At 43.4% G+C, this 24745-nt stretch overlaps 1 protein-coding gene across 3 annotated transcripts; it reads left to right on the top strand.

Moving 5' to 3' along the window:
- Window positions 1–1178: 1178 nt before the first annotated feature.
- LOC129858059 (serine protease 23) lies at window positions 1179–24745 on the top strand. Of its 3 annotated transcripts, none has more exons than XM_055926971.1 (2): window positions 1179–1202; window positions 22713–24745. In XM_055926971.1, the coding sequence occupies exon 2, from the start codon at window positions 22724–22726 to the stop codon at window positions 23906–23908; it is 1185 nt and encodes a 394-aa protein (XP_055782946.1). In that variant the 5' UTR covers window positions 1179–1202; window positions 22713–22723; the 3' UTR covers window positions 23909–24745. The 3 variants fall into 3 exon arrangements, with proteins under 3 accessions (XP_055782946.1, XP_055782944.1, XP_055782945.1); XM_055926969.1 differs by lacking the exon at window positions 1179–1202 and adding an exon at window positions 19092–19575; XM_055926970.1 differs by lacking the exon at window positions 1179–1202 and adding an exon at window positions 19605–20094.

Below are 24745 nucleotides of genomic sequence, written 5' to 3'. Positions count from 1 at the left end.
TTGACTTTTAGCAGTGGTATTAGTAATCATATTCGATGGAATAGTAATCTCTGCCAAGGCAGAGTCCTCTAGGGGCTGCAGATCACAATACAAATAGCTCAAAGATGATGTGTGAATATAGGGCCAGTTGATGTTTTTCTACAGTAACATTTTGCCATAGATTTGTTTGGATTATTTGGCTTGGCTCTGTATGTGCTCATTGTTAGAGCAGGGCGAGTGGTCACTTTATGGGACTGGTTTCTATCCAAACTCTTAGTGTGGCTTCCCTTGAAATAAAATGAGAAAAAATAAGCTAGGAAGAAAAACATACCAAAGAAATTATACAAAGATAAACTGTGCCAAAACTTGGTAACTACATGCCTTTCAGAATGGTTCAGAATCAGCTACTTCTAAGCCATCAAACAGGTCATGTAAAGTGATTCAATGTTGTTATCTTTGTGTTTGATTACACTTTAGTCATGCACATTGAGTTATTTTGGTTTATCAAAACAGTTTATCAGTTTTAATAAACCACATATTGTAAATCTATCTGATTTGTCTGCTCTGTGCCACCAAACAGACATGATCTTTAAATATAGTGACAAGGATATAGATTCAGTATAGATATCCTGACAGCTGTTTACATAAATATTATTCTGACAGCTGTTGTCATTGGTTTACATAAATATTACCACAGAAAGAACATTGTTTACTTCTGACAAATGATTAATCATATTTCTCTCAGGCTTTGATCAGATGACTTGCGTTACATCTCTGGTCTGCGGTCATGAATATGTATCTTTAATGACTTCCATTTGGTTCATGTTTGCATTTTCTCATCTCTCTGTTTTTCTTCCATGATGGTGATGATGATGGGGATGATGATGATGATGATGATGATTTATGAATGGGTGGCTCTGGTTTCTGCATCTCCTCAGTGGCTCAGACAGTCAACTCCCGAGGCACCAGAAAGATAAGTATTAGTAAGGAGTTGTTTGTTTGAAGTTTAGTGTCTGTGTCTATTTGTGTTTTGGATCACTGGACCAGAAGGGGAGGAGAGGTGTGACCTAATCTGGACGTGTGCCCATTCCTTTAACACATCTCGTCATTCACTGACCTACACAGTGGTGCCGTGAGATTCAACTGGACTGTATGAAACTGGAATCAATCCGCCTGGCCAAAGTGCTCTGTGACATCATTCCAACCAACTAATCCCAGTTTGCGTGAGTATTTCAGAGCGTTTCCAATTGAAAATGTGAGCCTGTGCTGTGTGTGTGAGAAAGTGCGTAATGAAATGCTTGTCTTTATACATTTCTAAGTGTTTCCACAGTATCTGCAAACATTGGTGCTGTATTTCATTGATTGCCTTTATTGGGCTTCTTGTTGCTGTATACCCACATGAAAAAATACTACAGTTTACTATATAATACAAGAGTACTTACTATAGAATTCTATAGTGAAATGTAGTATACTATACTATAGACTGTTGTATCCCTTGATCACGTGTAGTACCTACTATAGCATGTTGTTGTATACTGTAGAATACTATAGTAAATACTACAGTAAATAGTACAGTATTCACTGTAATGTTTGTGCCAAATAAAGTCTGCAAAAACACTACAGTGAATACTATAGTATTTATACCATACTATAGTATTTTTTAATGTGGGTGTGGTTCATTAAGGCATCTAGCAGCAAATTGCAGTGCATTACAGTAGGTGGTGAGAGATCATAAGAAGTTCACTGTCAGCTGGTGGTATGATCCGGAGGTCTGCCCATTGCCCAACCCTGCCATTCTACACTAAATTACTGCTCTTATCCCCACTAATGGGCTCTCTTGGTAGGATTCCCAATGGTGATGGGGATTTAAATAGCTGGCCCCTCGCCCACCACAGCTCTGCATGGATACAGCTGGGCTGCATGGTCTGCTGTAGGCATTATGATACTATTGATTATGTTGTATCACCGAACTCCAAACTACGATGAGAATACAGGTGAGCCAAACTCCACCTGTTTGTTTTATATGGGATTCCCATCCAACATACAATGTATGGGGATCGACTTGAGTCCACTGATGAACCCTTATGGATCCACAATGGATTGGTCTGGACCGGATCAGTCCGGTTCCATGAGACCAGCACTGCCAGCAGGTTGTGTGTGATCTGACTTTGCAGTGACTCTGACTGTATTGATTGCATAGGGTTAACACAGAGTGAAGACGTGGGCCGGCCTAACCTTGGCCTAGCTGAATCTGACACCTCAGCACCTCCATCAGAGGGTATCAAATGAGGGAGTGTAGGGAGCCAGAGGGTTAAAGGACAAGGTTAGACGTTACTTAAATCCACCCGCATTCACTAAAGTCCTGTGTTGCATTGTTGGATGTCCTCTGCAGTTTCCTTGTGTTACAGCCAAAGAAAAGGGGGAAAAACACCACTTGGAGAAAAAATAAAGAAAGTGAAAGGGTAGAGGATGGAAAGAGTCCCAAAAGAGAACAGAGTGAGAAAAAGAGAGAGTTGGAGAGGTGAGGATCAGGGGAGGGAAAGTGATAGAGACAGAACAGTGCTGAGAGCATGCTGCATCTCATTGCAGAGTAAAGGGAGACGACAGAATCCCTGAGTGTTTGGTCTCTATTCTTCATCTGTGTGCTATGCTGATTCCCTGTGCCTGGGTCTGGGTTGAAGAAGGATGATTCAGGGACTTGGGTCTCCATGGCTCAGCACGAGGTCCATATGTCTGTCACATGAAGTCTGGGCAACTCATGAATGGAAACAGCAACAACAAAGAATTCAGCCATCCCTCCTTCCAGCACCACAACATAACACTCCCTCTTGCTTGTTGCTTGTCCCATGTACTGTTTACTCCAGAGCTATTTGTTTTTCCGCTTGATGCTCTCTCTCCAACCAGTCTCTTCGTTTACATCCTTCTACTTTGTTTTATTTACGACATCAACAGATGGATTTGATGAAGCATTTTTGTTCGAGTACTTCAATTTGAACTATATTATATTCTGTGAAGCCGTAGTTATTCACCTCCATGTGAACTAGCAGTGAGTGTTTATACCTCTGGTGTCTGTCAGTCTGTCTGAGGGTTCTGTCCAGCTGGGCCTCGGAGACTGGGAAGCTAGCAGTGGCAGCGGGTGCAGGGAATCAGGATCCGGTGGTGCTGAGAGCAGCAACAAATAAAGGTCACATTGACTCTATTGTTTTGCAGAGCTGTAGAGTCTATTATTTATTGTCAGCAGTTTTATATCGTGTTTTATTTTCTTCCCAGGTCTCAGTTTATGGAGCCTGAGAGAGAGAGGGAGGACTCGGATCCATGACCGTTTTGTGTGCTCTCCGAGTGTTTGTTGTGTGTGAGAGGGCATCTGTGAATCCCTGGGGAGTAAAACTCTGAGTTAAACGTTGTCTGAGACATGGTGGAGCTGGTGAACCAACGCTCTTTAAAGCAGACAATTACTGTACTTGCTGCCAAGACTCGGGCACATACACTACATGAAAAAAGACTGTGGACACCTGCTCGTTGAACATCTCATTCCAAAAGCATTGCCATTAATATGGAGTCGGTCCCCCCTTTGCTGCTTTAACAGCCTCCTCTCTTCTGGGAAGGCTTTCCACCAGATGTTGCAATATTGCTGCGGAGACTTGCTTCCATTCAGCCACAAGAGCATTAGTGAGGTCAGGCACTGATGTTGGGATTAGGCCTGGCTCGCAGTTGGCGTTTCAATTCATCGCAAAGGTGTTCGGTGGAGTTGAGGTCAAGGATTTTTACAGGCCAGTCAAGTTCTTCCACACGGATCTCGACAAACCATTTTTGTATGGACCTCGCTTTGTGCACAGGGGCATTGTAGCCTTCCCCAAACTGTTGCCACAAAGTTGGAAGCACAGAATCGTCTAGAATGTCATTGTATACTGTAGCGTTAAGATTACCCTTCACTGAAACTAAGGGGCCTAGCCCTAGCTATAAAAGACACTATGCATTGGGACAGGTAGTATATGCCTGGCATCCACCAAATCCAGATTAGTCTGTCGTACTGCCAGATGGTGAAGCGTGATTCATCACTCCAGAGAACGCGTTTCCACTGCTCAAGAGTCCAATGGCGGCGAGCTTTACACCACTCCAGCCAACGCTTGGTAATACGTATGGTGATCTTAGGTTTATATGCGGCTGCTCAGCCATGGAAACCCATTTCATGAAGCTCCTGACAAACAGTTATTGTGCTGACGTTGATTCCAGAGGCAGTTTGGAACTTAGTAGCGAGTGTTGCAACCGAGGACTGACGTGCTTTGCGCTTCAGCACTCGACGGTCCCGTTCAGTGAGCTTGTGTGGCCTATCACTTCGCGGCTGAGCCTTTGTTGCTCCTAGACGTTTCCACTTCACAATAACAGCACTTACAGCTGACAGGGGCAGGGGCAGCTCTAGCAGGGCAGACATTTGACGAACTGACTTGTTGGAAAGGTGGCATCCTATGACGGTGCCACTTTGAAAGTCACTGAGCTCTTCAGTAAGGTCATTCTACTGTTAATGTTTGTCTATGGAGATTGCATGGCTGCGTGCTCGATTTTATACACCTGTCAGCAACGGTTGTGGCTGAAATAGCTGAATCCACTAATTTGAAGAAGTGTCCACATACTTTTATATATACAGTGCATTCGGAAAGTATTCAGAGCTCTTGACTTTTTCAACATTTTGTTACGTTACAGCCTTATTCTAAAATGGATTAAATAAAAAAAATCCTCATCAATCTACACACAATATCCCATAATGACAAAGCGAAAACAGGTTTTTAGAAATTGTTGCGAATGTATATATAAAAAATAATAATAATCCGTATTCAGACATTTTGCTATGAGACTGAAAATTTAACTCAGAGGAATTCTGTTTCCATTGATCATCCTTGAGATGTTTCTACAACTTGATTGGAGTTCACCTGTGATAAATTCAATTGATTGAACATGATTTGGAAAGGCAGACACCTGTCTATATAAGGTCCCACAGTTGGCAGTGCATGTCAGTTCAAAAACCAAGCCATGAGGTCGAAGCAATTGTCCGTAGAGCTCCGAGACAGGATTGTGTCGAGGCACAGATCTGAGGAAGGATATCAGAACATTTCTGCAGCATTGAAGGTCCCCAAGAACACAGTGGCCTCCATCATTCTTAAATGTAATATGTTTGGAACCACCAAGGCTCCCCATAGAGCTGGCCGCCCGGCCAAACTGAGCAATCGGGGGAGAAGGGCCTTGGTCAGGGAAGTGACCAAGAACCCGATGGTCACTGACAGAGCTCCAGAGCTCCTCTGTGGAGATGGGATAACCCTCTAGAAGGACAACCATCTCTGCAGCACTCCACCAATCAGGCCTTTATGGTAGAGTGGCCAGACGGAAGCCACTCCTCAGTAAAATGCACATGACAGCCCGCTTGGAGTTGCCAAGAGGCATCTAAAGGACTCTGACCATGAGAAACAAGATTCTCTGGTCTGATGAAACCAAGATTGAGCTCTTTGGCCTGAATGTCGTCACGTCTGGAGGAAACCTGCCACCATCCCTACGGTGACGAATGGTGGTGGCAGCATCATGCTGTGGGGATGTTTTTCAGCAGCAGGGACTGGGAGACTAATCAGGATCGAGGGAAAGATTAACGGAGCAAAGTACAGAGAGATCATTGATGAAAACCTGCTCCAGTGTGCTCAGGGCCTCAGACTAGGGTGAAAGTTCACCTTCCAACAGGACAATGACCCTAAGCACACAGCCAAGACAACGCAGGAGTGGCTTCGGGACAAGTCTCTGAATGTCCTTGATTGACCCAGCCAGAGCCTGGACTAGAACTTGATCGAACATCTCTGGAGAGACCGGAAAATAGCTGTGCAGCAACGCTCCCCGTCCAACCTGACAGTACTTGAGAGAATCTGCAGAGAAGAATGGGAGAAACTCCCCAAATACAAGTGTGCCAAGCTTGTAGCGTCATACCCAAGAAGACTCGAGGCTGTAATGATTGCCAAAGGTACTTCAACAAAGTACTGAGTAAAGGGTCTGAATATGTATGTAAATATGATATTTCAGTTTCTTTTAAGTCCAGTAACTCACTCACACCTCATACCTACATGTGCATAGGAAAATAGCATAGGAAAATAGAAATAATGCACATTTGCATGGAAGCTGGGTTCTCAAGGAAAGTTGAAGAAGTGATTCAGGTCAGCCTGAAACTGAATTGATTGTTGTGGGTCACTTATAGGAACTGTTGCATATTATATGGCAGCTGGTTCGGATTTGGCCTCTGGCTGCAGGTTAAGCAGACTGAGTCCTGGAGGAGGTCTGTGGCTGCAGTCTGCAGACCTCTGTCATGCTGCCTGGGACCCTGCAGGCCAATGTGATTCAACGCCTTCTTATACACATGATTTATCCTCTCCATCTGTCCCTAAGGTGCCGGACAGACCCACTCTGTTTCACAAATGCTATTAAAACTCACAAATGCCTCGCTATTAACATTGCGTGAGTGAGTGAGAGAGAGAGAGAGAGAGAGAGAGAGAGAGAGAGAGAGAGCGAGAGCGAGCAATAAAGAGAGAGAGAGTGTATGCTTAAATTGGCACATTTGTTAGTGTGGATAATCCAAGTGAATTCCCATCCAAGTGTCAGTGAGCCCAGATCTCTGTTGAATAAGAGCATATTTGATGTGGAAGAGCCAAGCGAATGGAGGGCTGAATGGAGGTTGAACTTCAACACAGAGACACACAGCTGCAGCCCAGCCCGCCTGTCTTGGTCCTTGGCCTGGCCTTGAGCCTGCAGCTCTGTTCGCCAGTCCCTCTCATAGTAATAATCACAGACGAGTGTTACCTCTCGGATCTTCTGCTCGCCGTCTGTCAAGTGTGTGAATACTTGAATAGCTTCAGGCTCTGTATGTAGCTGTGTGGTGGTCACATCCAGAACACTATCTAACTCCTCTCCCATTTTCTTTTCTCTCTCTCATCCGCTCCCTCTCTACTTTCTTCTTCTCCCTCTGTTGGGACTATTTGAAAGGCGGCAGCCTCCGGATGTGAGGGAAATGGGACAGCTGAATTTGGAGAATAAGCTGTCTTTAAATCCATCACTTTTGTGTATAGAAACCCGAAAGCACAACCCCCCCCCCCCCCCCCCCCCCCCCCCCCCCCCCACACACACACACACACACACACACACACACACACACACACACACACACACACATACACACACACACACACACACACACACACACACACACACACACACACACACACACACAGCAATTGTTTCATAGTTACACAGATTGAGACATGTATATGATGTGTTTCTTTTGTTGCTGGTACAGAATCGCTATCACTAACCCCAACAGCCTTTTGATTTTCTAAGCTTCTCCCAAATAGATTCCTGCTGTCGGAGATGAGGCTGGTGTTTTTCTACGTTTTCATAAGCACTGTATGTGGTGTTTTTGGTCTTATTATAAACAGACAGGCATTAGCAACGCTTTCGTGATCAGCTCATTCTTGCTGGCGCTGATCCTCTTGGGAGGTCTGTCAGTTGGCTATTGATACCACCAAGTTAGTTTGCAATTAAACAATTGTTGTTGCAGTGTTTTGTCACAGGGATGTTGTGTGGCTGATTAAGATATTTGGAACCATAAATATCCGAGCCACCTCCCATCGGTTGGATTTATAGACCTCAATCAGCGATGGATTAAAATCTGGTCACAACAATAGCTTCAATAAGGTAATGGATCAGAGATGAGGCCTGCTGGAATCCCATTAGGCCTGCTGTTGCCTCATCTATCTCCAGGGAACAAAAACACAGGTCAAGCCCATGGCGGAGCAGCAGTGAGAGTATTATGCTCCTCTGAAATGAGTTCCATGGCTTTCTCTGCCACACGGTAAGTGGCTTAGATGGGAGGCCTGTTTCTGACACTGGGAGTGAGGGAGTGCTTTGTTTCCATCCGATACGTGGTGTTTAAAGGATTAAGCGTGAGCTTCGGAGAGGCTCGCCTTTCTTTGAGTTCTCTGATTGCTTTAAAGCCCCATCCGTCTACACATCCACTGTTTTAGGGCCCGGGGACCAGAACAGGCTGCCTAGTCCTTCCCAAGTCAAGAGGAAAGAAACTTAATAAAAAAGTCTGCCTGCCAAAACCTCAGTGAATTCCTGATGAGGGAAAGAATGCTGCAGGAAAAGAAGCCACATTCCCATTCTTTCTGTTTTCCCTCACTCCATCCCTTTTTTGATAAACATGAATACTTCCCTGTGCCATCCCTCCATCCTCTTCACTCAGCTCCTCATTCACTTGCATAGTTCTGTCAGAGACTAGGAGAACCATGAAATCCCTCAAATCCAGATCTCTGGCAGTGACGTTGAAAAGAAATAATTCAACTTGCATTTGAGATCTCACTAATAGATAAACACAACCGTTCATCCACTGATAGTTTGTTTATCCATTGTTGGAAAGTTTAATCTGTCTTACTGACGTCAGAAGAGAAATGTAACAGGGTAAGTAGGATAGGGTGTGTCGAGGGCTTGTGCAGAGTGATTGACTGAAACTGGGCCTGTTATATTTATTTTTATTCCCCAGCCTAGTGGTTTAGAGTCTTGCAGAGGAAATGTCTTGTTACGGAGCTTCAGAGATGTTAAGCTGACTGCTGGTTGTTTTCCCTCATGTGATTAATGTCAGTTGATTATCTCTGGTTGGGGGCTGCGGAGCAGAGCTGATTAGATCTACAGCTGCAGATAGGACCCAATGGTCTGGCAGCAATCGTCTTATCTCTGTTTGCCAGATTTGTGTTTGGAGTGTCTCCATTGAACACACACACACAGAGAGAGAGTGTAATATTGTGAGTGTAGTATTTGTGTGAGTGTCACCTTTTATTGTTTATTTCACTTTTGTTTATCCATTTCACTTGCTTTGGCAACATATGTTTTCCATGCCAATAAAGCCCCTTGATTTGAATTGAAATAGAGGGGGTTTCTGCATGACTTGTATTTCTTCCTAAAGTCTTCCCTCACTGTATTGTGGAACTAATTGGGAGTGAAAGGTGAGTTGAAGTACACACACATATTTCCCCTCTCACCCCACATGAGTTCCAGTGTGTGGTCACTAGATGATCTGCCTGTCATCGAGACTGTTCGGTTACCTGGCAACCTCCATTGTTCCAGTGGGAGTGCCTCCGGAGAGGGGAGAGCGGAGGGGGGGCTGATAACATTCCAGGACATTCCATTGAGAACTCAGGTGCTACCCTCTGCCAGGCTCATAGCTCTGTAGTGTGTATGTGCTGAAAGACAGGTGTGCTGGTACGCTGTGCTCTCCGAGCCTTGAAGGGAAAAACCACACCACATCCATTGAGGCATGTCTGCCTGAACTTCTTACTCATAGGGACATGTGCAGGTTTGAGGATGAAGACAAGGGAGCTAAGCTTCTCAATAACACTCTCTGCAAGATACAGTGCCTTTCGGAAAGTATTCACACCTCTTGACTTTTTCCACATTTTGTTGTGTCACATCTTGAAATTAAAATGGATTTAATAATGTTCTCTGGCTTCCACACAATACCTCATAATGTGAAAGTGGAATTATGTTTTTAGAAATGTTTACAAATGAATTCAAAATTAAACGCTGAGTCAATAAGTATTCAACCACTTTGTTATGGCAAGCCTAAATAAGTTCAGGAGTAAACAAGTCACATATTAAGTTGCATGGACTCACTCTGTGTTTTTGAATGACTACTTCATCTCTGTACCCCACATATAAAATGACCACAAAGACCAGGGAGGTTTTCCAGTGCCTCGCCAAGAAGGGCACCTATTTGTTGATGGGTAAAAATAAAAAAGCAGACATTGAATATCCCTTTGAGCATGGTGAAGTTATTTATTACACTTTGGATGGTGTATCAATACACCCGGTCATTACAAAGATTCATGCGTCCTACCTAACTCAGTTGCCGTAGAGGAAGGACACCGCTCAGGGATTTCAGCATGATGCCAATGGGGACTTTAAAACAGTTATAGAGTGTAATGGAAATAATAGGAGGAAATTGAGGATTGATCAGCAACGTTGTAGTTACTCCACAATACTAACCTAAATTACAAAGTGAAAAGAACAAATAAAGAAATTCTCCAAATCATGCCTTTTTATTTGCAATAAGGCACTAAAGTAAAACTGTAAAAAAAAATGTGGCAAAGAAATTTACTTGTCTAGCAATGATCAACAACCAACTTGACCTAGCTTGAATAATTTTTTAAATAATAATGTGCAAATGTTGTACAATCCAGGTGTGCAAAGCTCTTAGAGTCTTACCCAGAAAGACTAACAACTGTAATCACTGCCAAAGGGGATTCTAACATGTATTGATTCAGGTGCGTAAATACTTATGTGAATTAGATATTTCTGTTTGCAAAAAATTCTAAAAACACATTTTCACATTATATTCTTTTCACTTTATATATTTCTAAATAGTTGTATGATGGCTGTATCCATAAATGATTATTTTAATTAGAAAGAGGAAAGGGAAAGCTTTATTTAAAGCCTACTTGTGAGTTCCTAGGTCAAACCATGTGGTAACTAGCATCTTAATTAGCATTGGGAGGAGGGGGGGCTGTCAAATTGATGTTGGGGTTGCTTGTCACAATCTGTTAACCATCCCCATTGTAACAATATACCCAGTAAGCTAAATGACATCGAAAAGAAGTTTGGATAGCACAGTACAGTCCAGTACAGTTTAATTTAGTAGAGCAAAGCAGAGTACAGTACAGTTGCGTTTAATTCAGTAGAGTAGAGTAGAATACAGTATATTAGAGTGCAGTGCAGTGCAGTGCAGCACAGTACCATTGAATTCAGTATAGTACAGTAGAGCAAAGTAGAGAACAGGACAGTTTAGTTTAATTCAGTAGAGTAGAGTACAGTACAGTATAGTACAGTTGAGTTTAATTCAGTAGAGTACAGTAGGATATAATACAGTACATTTTTGGTGCATTTCAATATAGGATTTACCCCAGTGTTTTTCCAAAACAATTTACATAACGATGACTGACTGTAAACCTTAACACCTTCACACAAAGCAATTGTTTTGATTATGCAAAGGTTATTGATTCTGCTCTTCACAAGTCCTCACTGTCTGCCCTAGCTATGGAAACCCTAGTATAACATAAGGGTGTACTGTACACACTAATGTAACATTGGTGTTATAGTTGAAAAGCAGCCTATGTAGGCTTACTCTACCCTACTGTGTTGTATCCTACTGTACTCTACTGTATTCTACTGTACTGAACTCTACTTTACCGTTCTGTACTCTACTGCACTCTACTGTACTGAACTCTACTTTACCGTTCTGTACTCTAATGTACTCTGCTGTGCTCTACTATGCTGTACTCCATTGTGCTGTTCTGTACTCTACTGTACTGTTCTGTACTCTACTGTACTCTACTGTACCGTTCTGTACTCTACTGTACTCTACTGGACCGTTCTGTACTCTAGTGTACCGTTCTGTATTCTACTGTACTCTACTGTACCGTTCTGTACTCTACTGTACTCTACTGGACCATTCTGTACTCTACTCTACCGTTCTGTACTCTAATGTACTCTGCTGTGCTCTACTATGCTGTACTCCACTGTGCTGTTCTGTACTCTACTGTACTCTACTGTACTGTTCTGTACTCTACTGTACTCTACTGTACCGTTCTGTACTCTACTGTACTCTACTGGACCATTCTGTACTCTACTCTACCGTTCTGTACTCTAATGTACTCTGCTGTCCTCTACTGTACTGTACTGTGTTGTCCAAACTTGTAAAACATAAACATCTATGATTGGTTCTGACCTGCCTGTCAAAACGGCGAATCACGCCACTCGGACTGAGAGTCAACAACATTCACACACACTCACACACACACCTGTTCCTGTTTGGGAAAGCATTCCTTCTTTTCAACAAAAGAAAAAGTGTTTTTTTCACCCTATCAATATATAAAATGTTCATCCAAATATCAGATGGTTACTGTTGTTGGTTTTTATTGAGCATTGATATGACGATTTGATTGGTTAAATAGCCATCATTAGCCGGCTTCCACCCGGTTACGCATCCCTGCACCTTAGAGGCTGCTGCCCTATTTACATAGACTTGCAATCACTGGCCACTTTAATAATGGAACACTAGTCACTTTAATCATGTTTAAATAATGTTTACATACTGCCTTACTCATCTCATATGTATATACTGTATTCTCTGCTGCTGTATTTTAGTCAAAGCCACTCCGACATTGCTCAATCCAATCTTTATATATTTCTTAATTAAAGATTTTACTTTTAAATTTGTGTGTATTGTTGTGAATCCTTTTTAGATACTACTGCAATGTTAGATACTACTGCGCTGTTGGAGCTAGAAACACAAGCATTTCGCTACACCCGCAATAACATCTGCTAAATATGTGTACGTGACCAATACAATTGGATTTGATTTGAGTGGCGGAAGAACTACAATGTCAAATCAAATATTCAACTACGTTAAATGTATTATTTATTTTTGTATTTATGTTAGATAGAAATGCTTTATTATTATGTTAGATAGCAATATTGTTCAATAAATAAAGGCTTTACTTTTTCTAAAACATTGTAAATTGTTTAAATTGTTGCTGAAAAACAAATTGTGTGACAACCAACCCCGGGATGTGTTTAATAGCTGTATTTAATGGCTTATAACTCCATGTTGGAATAAGATATGAGGGTAAAAACTATCCCCATTTCAACCCAATATTTCTCCTGATATTGAAAATGTCCATGTACAATATACTGTACTGGTGCTGAGAAATACACTAATTAGTAAAAAGTGTGACAACCAACCCCGGTCTCCTCTACATGTTGTGATTTAATGAGAACTTGTTTGATTATTTTGCAATATGCAGCATGACACATTGGGCAGAGGGAAGAGGAGATAGGATAGAAAGGTTAGCACAGGAAATAAAACTGTCTACCTAATCATGATACAGAGGTTTCAAGTGCCTGCAGATGACCAGCATATCTGAAACTACATCTGCATGGCTCAAAAAGCTCTTGAGCTACAGTAGCAGATCACGTCTAAAAGGCACTTCTGGATTATCCTTGGTATCACTCAGCACTCGCTAAACTCACATTGTAATAGCACTCCACCATGAACAAGCTGGTATATGCTTATTGTCCTCCATGGTGAGATTCTAGACATGCCAACTGTGCTTGAATCTCTGTTTGCTGAATGCTTTGGCAGGATTCCTTGAAGACCTACCCCAGAATGATGTCTGTCATTATGAATTCAGATCATTGAAACAAAGGAGGACTTGTACTATTCAAAATCGGATGGCATGGCTTTCTAGGGAGGGAGAGTTGCTATACAGAAAGATTCTAAGACCAGTTTTACAGTCTGCAACTGCAGCTGATGCCTAAAGCCTGTTTTTAGGAAGAAAAACTTATGTCACTGAGCAATGCGAGACTGTTGTAGTTAGTTTTTTTTTTATCATGACGCTACTGTGACAGGGAAAATACATATCTGTATGGGGGAAAGTGCTGTGTTATGTACACAGTTGCTAGCACTGTGGAACGAGGTACATTTTATTGCCAAGCCATGAAAGATGTTGTCATAGTTTGGCTTAGCTTCGTTTAGTTTAATAGGCGTCAATGCTGCAGATTTGAACATAATGGAATAGAAGTTGCATCAGAATAACCGCACTCAAAGTAATTAAGCATCATAGCCCTCCCCTCATCTTTTGAAATGCTGAATGGGAGTCCCATAAACAAAAGATCTTTGTACTTTCCTCCTAATACAAATTCAGGATCTCATCTAGTGACCCTGTGAGGCAAATTGATAACAAACTTCCATCTGGCATTGTAATGAAAACAGTGGAAAACTAGATTGATTCTGTCCATTTAGACGTCCTGCTGGTTATGGTTTGACCTGACCGGGTTGACCCATAGACTTGGGGTTGACCTCACTGGATTAGACCACCAGATCACCCTCTATTTTCCATGGCTGCACCCCAAACACAGAGATTAGGCTTGTTAGGGCAAGAGGTTGGTGTGGAGTGATAGGATACCGTTTTAGGACAGTTTCCAAGACTAACAAACTCTCGCCTCCCACACCCTTCACCATGCCTGAGCTGGTTAAGGACTCATCTCCTATCCTTAAAATTGATTCTAGCTTGCATTCTCTATTGCTGTTTTGCTAACTGTGTTTTCCCATTACTTCCTGCTCACTCTGCTTATGCTGCCAAATGGAGGATGACCTCATGCAGAGGGGGAAGTGGGGCTGGAGACGTACCATCTAGGTCCTGCAGGAGGACCGGGGACCAGCGGGAGGAGCTGGTACAGGGACCAGTGGAGGCTGATGAGGGGAGGGCGTCTCATAATAATGGATGGAACAGAGCGAATGGAATGGCATAATTCCGCTCCAGCCATTACCACGAGCCTGTCCTCCCCAATTAAGGTACCACCAACCTCCTGTGAGGGAGAGACAAGGAGAAAGGCACAGAAAGAGAGTGGGGAGAAAGGGAGAAAGGGATCAAGTGATTTATTCGAGGCTGTACGTTAAAGCGTCACATGAGAGGTTAATTGTATGATATGGAAAAAACCTTGGCCAACATCACAACGAATGAGAATCCACATAAAAGTTTAGAACATGTATTTCATTGTGGTCTTCATGATTATGGATGAAACGAAGACCGAGGTAGTGAGGTAGAATTTACAAAGGAAGGGAAACAGAAATAAAGAGAGAGTACAACTATATAGACAGATGGGGAGGACTTTGACAAGAAAAGGAGGGCGGGGGAGTAATACATATAACTGAATGATAAAAGAGAACTATAAAATACTGGAGTGCTGGAGTGAGGGCAGAAAGGGGACATTGTTTGTGTTCACAGCTCACCACTCTTAAAGAATTACACATTGGAGTCTCTGAATTCCAAGGAGTACATTGAGAATTGTGAGTGACAGCGGGCTCAGGCGGCCATTGTCATGAAAGGTTCATTCTACTGTTGTGAGGCCCAGATCACTGGCTTGAATCTGAACCCAATTATTGGATTAAAGAGTACAGAGAAACCCCTGTGATCCTCTTAATAATCCCTGTTTGCTTGGAGAACTGTCGTGAGGCCGGGCTGAGTGATTACACAAGGTCTGATCCCCTGGGCCTACCACGATGGCACAACATGGGCATAGAGAGTGGGTGTGTGTGTGTTTGTCCAGCTGCGCACTGACCATGCCAGAGGTAGCTAATAACCTACCTGTGACAGACATCATGCATAGATTTACAATGCTCTTTGTATGAGAGCTCCACTGTTACTATAAAAGGCTCTTATGATACTGTAATCTCTGTCAAATCCAATAGAACTCACCACTGTTTGCCCATAGGGAAAAGCTTATAAGGTATGAGCAGGGTGTTTGTACAGTATAGACGTGCAGGCTTTGTCTTGTGCCTACCACGGCAGACCATTTGCATGGAAATGTGATGTATGCCTACTCACATATACTCAGCGTGAACTCACTCATCTGGAATCTTTACTGTTTCCTCGCGGCTGAATCCGCTTTGCCTCAAACTCTGACTGCCACAAGTAATAAAACATATTAGCGAACATAAAACACAAAACAGTCAAGCTAGGCAAACATTAACGTAATCGCTTGTCAGCGCTGACTTATAACACAATAGGCAACGCTTTCATAATCTGTGTTTCTAAAATAGAATTTACATTTCCCCTCTATCCTGGTTAGAGTTGACAGACTAAACATTCACTCTGAAGAGTGGTCATACGATAAAGACAGCCATGTCCCGTGGGGGAAGGGGGGGGCTGCTTTGTTGGTTTAACTGAATCATCTAGAAAAGAGTAACTGGTTCAGGGAGAGAGGGGAAGAGAGAGGAGCCCCAAGGCCACTGACCCCCAGGACCTGTGTGTGGAGACAGGGTTCTTTAAAGAGAGATGTTTTTAACATTTTACAGGACCAAAATGTTTTTACAAAGCGCCCTCCTTCGCGTGAGTCTCTCTCTCCTGGGTGAGGCGTGAATCCCAGGTCAGGGCAGTAACCACGGTACTTCTGGCGGGAGTCAGTCCTGCAGAAATCCTGACCAGGAGCCTGTTTTTACAACATCTCACTAGGTCCTCCTAATTACACAAACTGAAAGAGAGCTGGAACTGGAGGAAATTTGGAAAATAGACAATGCTGAAAAAAATCCCAAATCTCATTGAAATATGATTAATGGTTCTAATTGGTCTGTTGATGCTCAATGTTGTGTACATGTATCATTGTAGAGACAATCCCAGAGAGGCATGAGTGTGGGAGAGGGAAAACTGACCTGAGGAACAAAAAAAAAGGAGCAGAGGGGAACAGAGGAATCTTAGTCGTTTTGATGCCAAACACACACAGAGGAAATCTCTCTCTCTCTCCCTTGCGCTCTCTCCTGCTGTGACACAGTTCATGTTTGCCCAAAGCCAGAGTGATACCATCAGTGGAAACGGCGAGGCTGCAGCCTGACGCACTTACACCTACAGGACTGTTTCTACCAACAAGATATAAGACCCCTTCATCATCATTCCGAGTTTAATGTGGCTTCTATTACCGGGGAAACTCCTGTAATTGACCATAACTTTGGCCTCAATTCCCTGTTCTCTCAACATATCCCTGGAGCACCTCGGAGAGAAGATGGATGTATCAGAAAACCCATTCATCACCAACACAGACTGCTGGTCGCTTGTTAATGTGAAAAACTCGTGAATCTGTCATCTCACATTCTAGCTCCTGGAGGCTTAAGGCAAGCTGTGACGAGCCATGCCAAAATAGTTCAAGGATGGGTGATAAGAGGCCAAAGTGTAAACCTTTGCTAGGTATGTGTGACATTCACAGTGAGGACGCATACACACCCACTTGGGGACAACAGCAGACACATTGTTTTTGAGAGAGCTTGAGTTCTGTCCTTGCTGGTAGATTCCACAGCTTTCCAGAAGGCGCTGTGTCTGTGAGTGGGACTTCTGTTACAGCGCCAGTGGAGGGTCACTGGGAGAATGAGCTGGGACATGCATTAGAAAAATCAAAATGTCCACATAGAGCCTAAGGGTAGTCACCCCCAAACAAACAAAAATCGGGGTCAGGAGGTAAATCTGACTGGGATGTGGGCAGGGAATGTATGAACACCACCATCACTGCCACAACATGCCCCAACATCTCAGGAATTCCTCAGCCTGCCTGTGGGCTATAATCACACCACTAATAAGGATAAATATGTCTCCGTTCAGGTGAGTTTCATCAAATCCTATATGATGGAAAACAGTCCAGATGGAGAAGTTGGATGGCATCCATTGCACCCCATACCTTAATTACTGTGTTTTTTTGAGACTGGGATAATCCACGTGGACTACTGGAAACTGCTTGCATTAGATATACAATAGCCTACAGTCGTGGCCAAAAGTTTTGAGAATGACACAAATATTAATTTCCACAAAGTTTGCTGATTCAGTGTCTTCAGATATTTTTGTCAGATGTTACTATGGAATACAGAAGTATAATTACAAGCATTTCATAAGTGTCAAAGGCTTTTATTAACAATTCCATGAAGTTGATGCAAAGAGTCAATATTTGCAGTGTTGACCTTTCTTTTTCAAGACCTCTGCAATCCACCCTGACATGCTGTCAATTAACTTCTGGGCCACATCCTGACTGATGGCAGCCCATTTTTGCATTATCAATGCTTGGAATTTGTCAGAAATTATGGGGTTTTGTTTGTCCACCTGCCTCTTGAGGATTGACCACAAGTTCTCAATGGGATTAAGGTCTGGGGAGTTTCCTGGCAATGGACCCAAAATATCGATGTTTTGTTCCCCGAGCCACTTAGTTATCACTTTTGCCTTATGGCAAGGTGCTCCATCATGCTGGAAAAGGCATTGTTCGTCACCAAACTGTTCCTGGATGGTTGGGAGAAGTTGCTCTCGGAGGATGTGTTGGTACCATTCTTTATTCATGGCTGTGTTCTTAGGCAAAATTGTGAGTGAGCCCACTCCCTTGGCTGAGAAGCAACCCCACACATGAATGGTCTCAGGATGCTTTACTGTTGGCATGACACAGGACTGATGGTAGCGCTCACCTTGTCTTCTCCGGACAAGCTTTTTTTCCGGATGCCTCAAACAATCGGAAAGGTGATTCATCAGAGAAAATTACTTTACCCCAGTCCTCAGCAGTCCAATCCCTGTACCTTTTGCAGAATATCAGTCTATCCCTGATGTTTTTCCTGGAGAGAAGTGGCTTCTTTGCTGCCTGCTGCCATTCCTGAGCAAGCTCTCCACGATCCTGCAGCTGAATCAACTTTAAGAGACGGTCCTGGCGCTTGCTGGACTTTCTTGGGCACCCTGAAGCCGTCTTCACAACAATTGAACCGCTCTCCTTGAAGTTCTTGATGATCCGATAAATGGTTGATTTAGGTGCAATCTTACTGGCAGCAATATCCTTGCCTGTGAAGCCCTTTTTGTGCAAAGCAATGATGATGGCACATGTTTCCTTGCAGGTAACCATGGTTGACAGAGGAAGAACAATGATTCCAAGCACCACCCTCCTTTTGAAGCTTCCAGTCTGTTATTCAAACTCAATCAGCATGACCGAGTGATCTCCAGCCTTGTAACACCTGTGTTAACGAGAGAATCACTGACATGATGTCAGCTGGTCCTTTTGTGGCAGGGCTGAAATGCAGTGGAAATGTTTTTTTGGGGATTCAGTTCATTTGCATGGCAAAGAGCGACTTTGCAATTAATTTCAATTCATCTGATCACTCTTCATAACATTCTGGAGTATATGCAAATTGCCATCATACAAACTGAGGCAGCAGACTTTGTGAAAATTAATATTTGTGTCATTCTCAAAACTTTTGGCCACGACTGTACATTATAGGCTGCTTAATAAGTCCATGTCTGTTGCTTTTTTTGCAACTGTATTAGGGACTAAGAATTTTAAGAGCCTTTTGCAATTTGTATTTTTCAGCATCTTTTCGGCTCTAAATGACAGATGGCATTTGATATAGCCTCAGTCTATTCACATTTGATTCACTCCCCAACCCCAGTGCCAAGGTCTACTCCTGACAGGAGAAACAAGTTAACAGTTTCACTTGGACTGTTTGCAGCTGGAGGACACAATGATCTTGACTTGAGGGCTTCAGAATGTTTCGTATGTGCTCTGCCAGTACCCATCTTCTCTCACCATCCTAAAAGCACATTTGTCCAGTTGAGACATGTTACGTTTTTTAGTGTACAGCAGGGGCGCTAGGACCGTGAGGGAGAGCGCCTCTAAATGTATTTTCAGTAAAATTTTCAGACAGTTATTTGTAAGCGCGTTTGAGCCGGACAGCGGTTGAAGCGACTCGCACTGACGGACAGTCACTTTGAGTAGGAATGAATATAAGCCAATAGTTGACTCTCATCAATAAACTTTGCTTTGACCGAATTGATTAGGACACGTTATCAAAGTGGCGACTCGCTCTCTGCAGGACTGTGAAGAGAAAGACAGATATACCTGTCACACTGAAGCGATGGGAGAAATCTGGAGAATTGATATGTCCGATAGTTTTGAAGGGGGCGAAAACGTGAATTGGATTTAAACACAGACTAACTTTTTAACAAAAAGGTACAGTATGACATTTATTGTCATTCTAAGTAGCCTAATAATTTGATAATCGTTATTTTGAATATAGTTATAGCTGGTTTGTTACCAGGAGGCTACATTGTAACATCACTATGTTTAGCCTGGGAAATGTGCTGCAAAGTAACTAATATTGTTGCTCCACTACTGTAAGTGAACGTTTCATTGCTAAACATGAACTTTTGCCAAAGTCAACCCCCCCCCTTTTTCAGTGAATTGAGTATACTGCCTCCCAGCACTATTCCCCTGTATTGGTGCAACTCAATAGTGACAGGGCAAGGTAAACATCATGTGTTGTCTTTGGGGTCTAACAACAACCCAATGAGTGGACATGGCACAGTACCACATTCACTCATGATGAATGAGGTTGGTGAATGACAAAAGACCCAGTGAGGGGGTTTTCAGGACAAAGCTCTGGCCCTGGGAAGCAGGTTGATCTCAGAATTCCAGAGTCTTCACTCAAGGGTCAAAGATGAGATGAAGAATGCCGACAACAGCTTTCAGGTGTACATATATCCATTATTCAAATGTTTATGTAGCTTATATAGGTGCATTGGTGCTTGTTATCCTCTCAGGATCCCTCAGAGGGCTATTTGTATTTGTATTTATTATGGACCCCATTAGCTGCTGTCAAGGCAGAGCTCCTCTTCCTGTGGTCCAGCAAAACTTTGTGACATCGGCTGATGTAAAATGGGGTTTATAAATACATTTGATTGATTGATTAAGGAAGTTATACAATTTTAAAAACATTACAATACATTCACAAAAGATTTCACAACACATTAAGTGTGTGCCCTCAGGCCACTACTCTACTACCACATATCTACAACAAAATCCATGTGTACGTGTGTATAGTGCGTATGTTATCGTGTGTTTATGCATGTGTCTGTGCATGTGTTTGTGTCTCTTCACAGTCCCCGCTGTTCCGTAAGGTGTATTTTAATCTTGTTTTTTTAATCTAATTTTACTGCTTGTATGAGTTACTTAATGTGGAATAGAGTTCTGTGTAGTCGTGGATTTGTGTAGCACTAGTATAGTACCCGCTGAGAGGGCTATAATCATCAGCTTTGCTTGTCAGAAATGGGATCTATGTGGAAATGGGGAAGGTCGTTCCATTCAAATTGCCAAATGAAATTGACTGGAATTGAAATGTATTTGAAATGACTGATGCAAGGTGCTGACAGAGTTAGTGGAGGTCCAGTGCCTTAGAGAGGATTCAAAAAGGCTGTTAGGCTGTTTGGCTCTACAATGTGTTAGAGCCGGAAGATCTTTCTAATGTGGGGATCCGTTTACTGTTGTGTACTTTGGGACTTACAATGGAGGGTCACCCAAACCAAACTCACCCTCCGCAGATTATTGGAAAATGGAATAAAGACTCACCATGATATTTCTTGACGTATATTATCCATTATTTTGGATCGTCCATCAAATGATTGCTGATTATAGGTTAGTGTGGTTAGATGTGAGATTCTACTTGATATTCTATCCATTTTCCCCAATTAAAGCTAATCTGTCTCAGACCATGGAAACTATAAAGGTTACAGCCTGTACAGACTTTAATAGCATTAGAAGTGGACACTCTTGTTAAGTCCTCTCTGACATGTTTGTAAAAATGTCCTCACAAATTGAAAGGAACCCAATAGAAGATGGCTAAATGTAGATGCTTGATGTGTAGGGGATTAGAGACCAGGGGTGTGTGGTGACTGCTGTTTTTGACTGCATAGCAGTGTAGGTCAGTAACACCTAAAATGGAGTCCCTGGGCTACATCTATTCAAGACATGAGCACCTTTGAGTAACTGTATCTTCTCTGTCGACACTATGATGATACAGTTGTGTGGTGGGAATTGCCTGTTTTCGCCTACACCTTTCCCCTGCCTCTCTTTGTATGCCAATGCCTATTGTTCCACTTTTAAGCTCCACTAATACCTGGCATGAACATGAGAGGGGATCAGAGACCAGGGTGTGGTGACTGCTGTTTTTGACTGCATAGCTGTATAGGTCAGAGTGTGTCCTGATCTTGTCCGTTTACACTTATAAGATCTGATCAAAATCAGTTCGCAATGCGTCTTTTAATCGTTTACGCCTATCTGAAAATGTGGGCATAATACGAATGTGGACATTATCTGGACACAAGATGCATGTTAGCACCAGGTATAAACAGGTCTTGAGACACCTGCTCTCTTCTACGCCACTAGAGCCTGAGGGTCCATAGTTCTCCTACCTATCGAGCTCCCCCTGGACCCTCTGAGCCTGCCTACGACACTCATACATAGAAAGGTAGTTCATGTTTAACGGCAGACACCACCTTGCCCCAGAGCCTTATCATAAATATAATTTGAGACGCCCTTCTCTTTCCGCATAGCAAGCTGGAATGCACGTCCTCTCCCCTTCGGTCCACCTATCCTCCCACTCATACAAGACACGGTAGCCAAGATTCAAAAAGTTATGATACGAGTGAATTTGCAGACAAATAAGCTGTGCAACCATAAGCAGTGTCCTAACAAAACAACCAATATCCAATGTGTGCCCCAACAGCCACTTTCCTTATGTACTCTTATCTTGTGTACATAACCAGATGGCTTGTATAACAAACCTCTCTTTGAGCACTAAGACCACCAGCAGAACTGACATTTTAATGCTTGTCATACCCTTGTAGCGTGGTTTAAAATGACATTTTCTGAATAGCCCACAGTATAGACATGGAACAAGAGCTGCATTGTAACCTATTCAAAGAAATGAAAATTCAGACCTGCATTGCGACATGAGCCTGCATTAGCTGATCCCGCGTGTATGAGCTCTGAGCGAGGGGATTTGGAAGCCATGTGTCAGACTGAGAGTGGACTGGTTTTATGGGGGATTATGGGTTGAGAGTGTTTGTGAATGATGTACTTAAACTGGGGAGACAAGCCAGTAAAGCCGGTGTTCTCCACACCATTGTGTTTCATTAGTGATGATCTGTTTTTAAGCGTCTTTAATCAAACAAGGTTTCTGCAAAGTCCATGACATTCCTAGTTCATCTATACCCTACTGTTCCTCACGGATAAGTATATTCCTTTTTTGTGTGTCTTTTGTGTATTGTTGTGGAGTGTACATTAAATGTTTTTTATGTTTTTCATTTCAGTGTTTTGCTCAATGACCATGTATCCACATCCAAACTCTGGCCTGGCTCATCTCTCCATCTTAGTCCTGCTCCTCTCACTCCTCCTCCCCCTCTCTCTGCCATCTCGAGCCCCTGTCCACCAACACCCCGTCCACCTCCACCTCCCCTCACTGGTGCCCCATGCACCCCTGCCCCTCTCCCGCTCTCGCTTCAGTTCCCAGACTCAACTGGACTTCACCACTCACTGCAATGCCAGCTGCTACCACAAAGGAGAGCAAGAGAGCAGGCGAGAGCACCTGACTGAGCAGCTGGCCTTCGAGACGCTCTATGCAGACGGTTCTCGTACCCTCACCACTGTGGATGTGAAGGATGAGGATGATTATGAGGGCACCATCAGTCCTGCCATTCAACCTCCACCAACAAGAGGACGTAGAGTTACCAGTAGGCACAAGCGTCAGAAAAGACAGATCTACGGGGCTGATGGACGCTTCAACATACGCGGTGACCACTTCCTGTTGGACTACCCCTTCTCCACAGCTGTGAGGATCTCCACCGGCTGCACTGGGGTCCTAGTGTCTCGACGCCATGTCCTGACCGCCGCCCACTGCGTGCATGATGGGAAGGACTACGTCAAGGGAGCCCGTAAACTGAGGGTAGGCTTCCTGACTCCTCCGTACATCAACGGCACCAAGCCCAGCCAGACCCCCACCAAGAAGCCCCTGGTGCGCTGGGTCCGGGTCAAACGCACCCGTGTCCCCAAGGGCTGGATCCAGGGCCCCCAGGAGGTCAGCATGGACTTTGACTACGCCCTCTTGGAGCTGCGCTGGCCCCACCGCCGGCCCTTCATGCGTCTGTCTGTGGCACCCTCCTCTGACGACCTGGCAGGGAAACGCATCCATTTCTCTGGGTTTGACAGTGACAGGCCTGGGGAGCTGGTCTACCGCTTCTGTCCTGTGGAGGACGAGTCTAACGACCTGATCTACCAGCACTGTGATGCCCGGCCGGGGGCCAGTGGCTCGGGGGTCTACGGCCGCGTGTGGGACACGGCTCTGGAACGCTGGGAGAGGAAAGTCATCGGCATCTTCTCTGGACACCAGTGGCTGGAGATTGATGGGGAGAACCACGACTACAACGTGGCTGTGAGATTCACCCCGCTGAAGTTTGCCCAGATCTGTTACTGGGTGCATGGGAACCGAGTGGACTGTAGTCAGGACTGAGAGAGAAGGGGAGGGGGGATGGCCTATAAAAAAAAGAGGCTATGAAGTCCATGACAGATAACTATTTAAAGTAAGCACAAAATCCTTTAAAGGAGATGTGGAGAGGAAATTACTCTCCAACTCAGTCTATAAAAGGCTAAGAGTGAAACGGGATTTAATCCTAATAAAAATAAAACATCTACAATACTATCGAAGAAAACATGACTGCTAAACCTTCATGCACCATAACCGGTTTCCCTTGGAGGTGTTAACCACTGACTAGGAGCCTTGCTGTTTTAGAACTATGGTAGCAGCCATTAACTTTATACTTTGGAATAGTATTGAACAGCTTTAGCCAATGGAGCAACTACTGGACTTGTTTTTTTTTTAATAGATATCATACTCTCCCTTTGTTCTCTGTAATACTGTGGCTGCATGTTTGCAACATTTAGGATCAAATGTACGGGTGTGGAGTTGATTTTACAAAGAGATGTGGGGAGGGGACTGCTTATTTGTTTAGGTAACGTCGTTTAAGCATGTGAATGATTTTGGAAAGTACAGGGACTTCTCATTCTGGGTTAGAAAGACACCTGTAAAATATATACTCGGCCCCAGAGGCATATCTAGCCACACTGACAAGATACGGCGCCTCAATACACCAAACATGTCAAAAAGGGTCAACGGTATCAATGGTGAAATCAGCAAAAGTCCAATTCTGAAAACCTAAGGGAGTTTCTTACTCTGAATGCTGGCAGTATAAACTACTTGCTTTCAAGCGGGTTAGGGGGTGAAAATCTGAATGTTGGTGATATTTTTTTGCAAATGCCTATTTTAATAAACTAAAAGATTTATCATTAA

The sequence above is a fragment of the Salvelinus fontinalis genome, chromosome 6 (assembly GCF_029448725.1).
Source record: "Salvelinus fontinalis isolate EN_2023a chromosome 6, ASM2944872v1, whole genome shotgun sequence".
In the NCBI taxonomy this organism is placed as follows: domain Eukaryota; kingdom Metazoa; phylum Chordata; class Actinopteri; order Salmoniformes; family Salmonidae; genus Salvelinus; species Salvelinus fontinalis.
The sequence above is the reverse complement of the archived record's forward strand: the minus strand, read 5'-3'. Positions and strand labels throughout refer to the sequence as shown.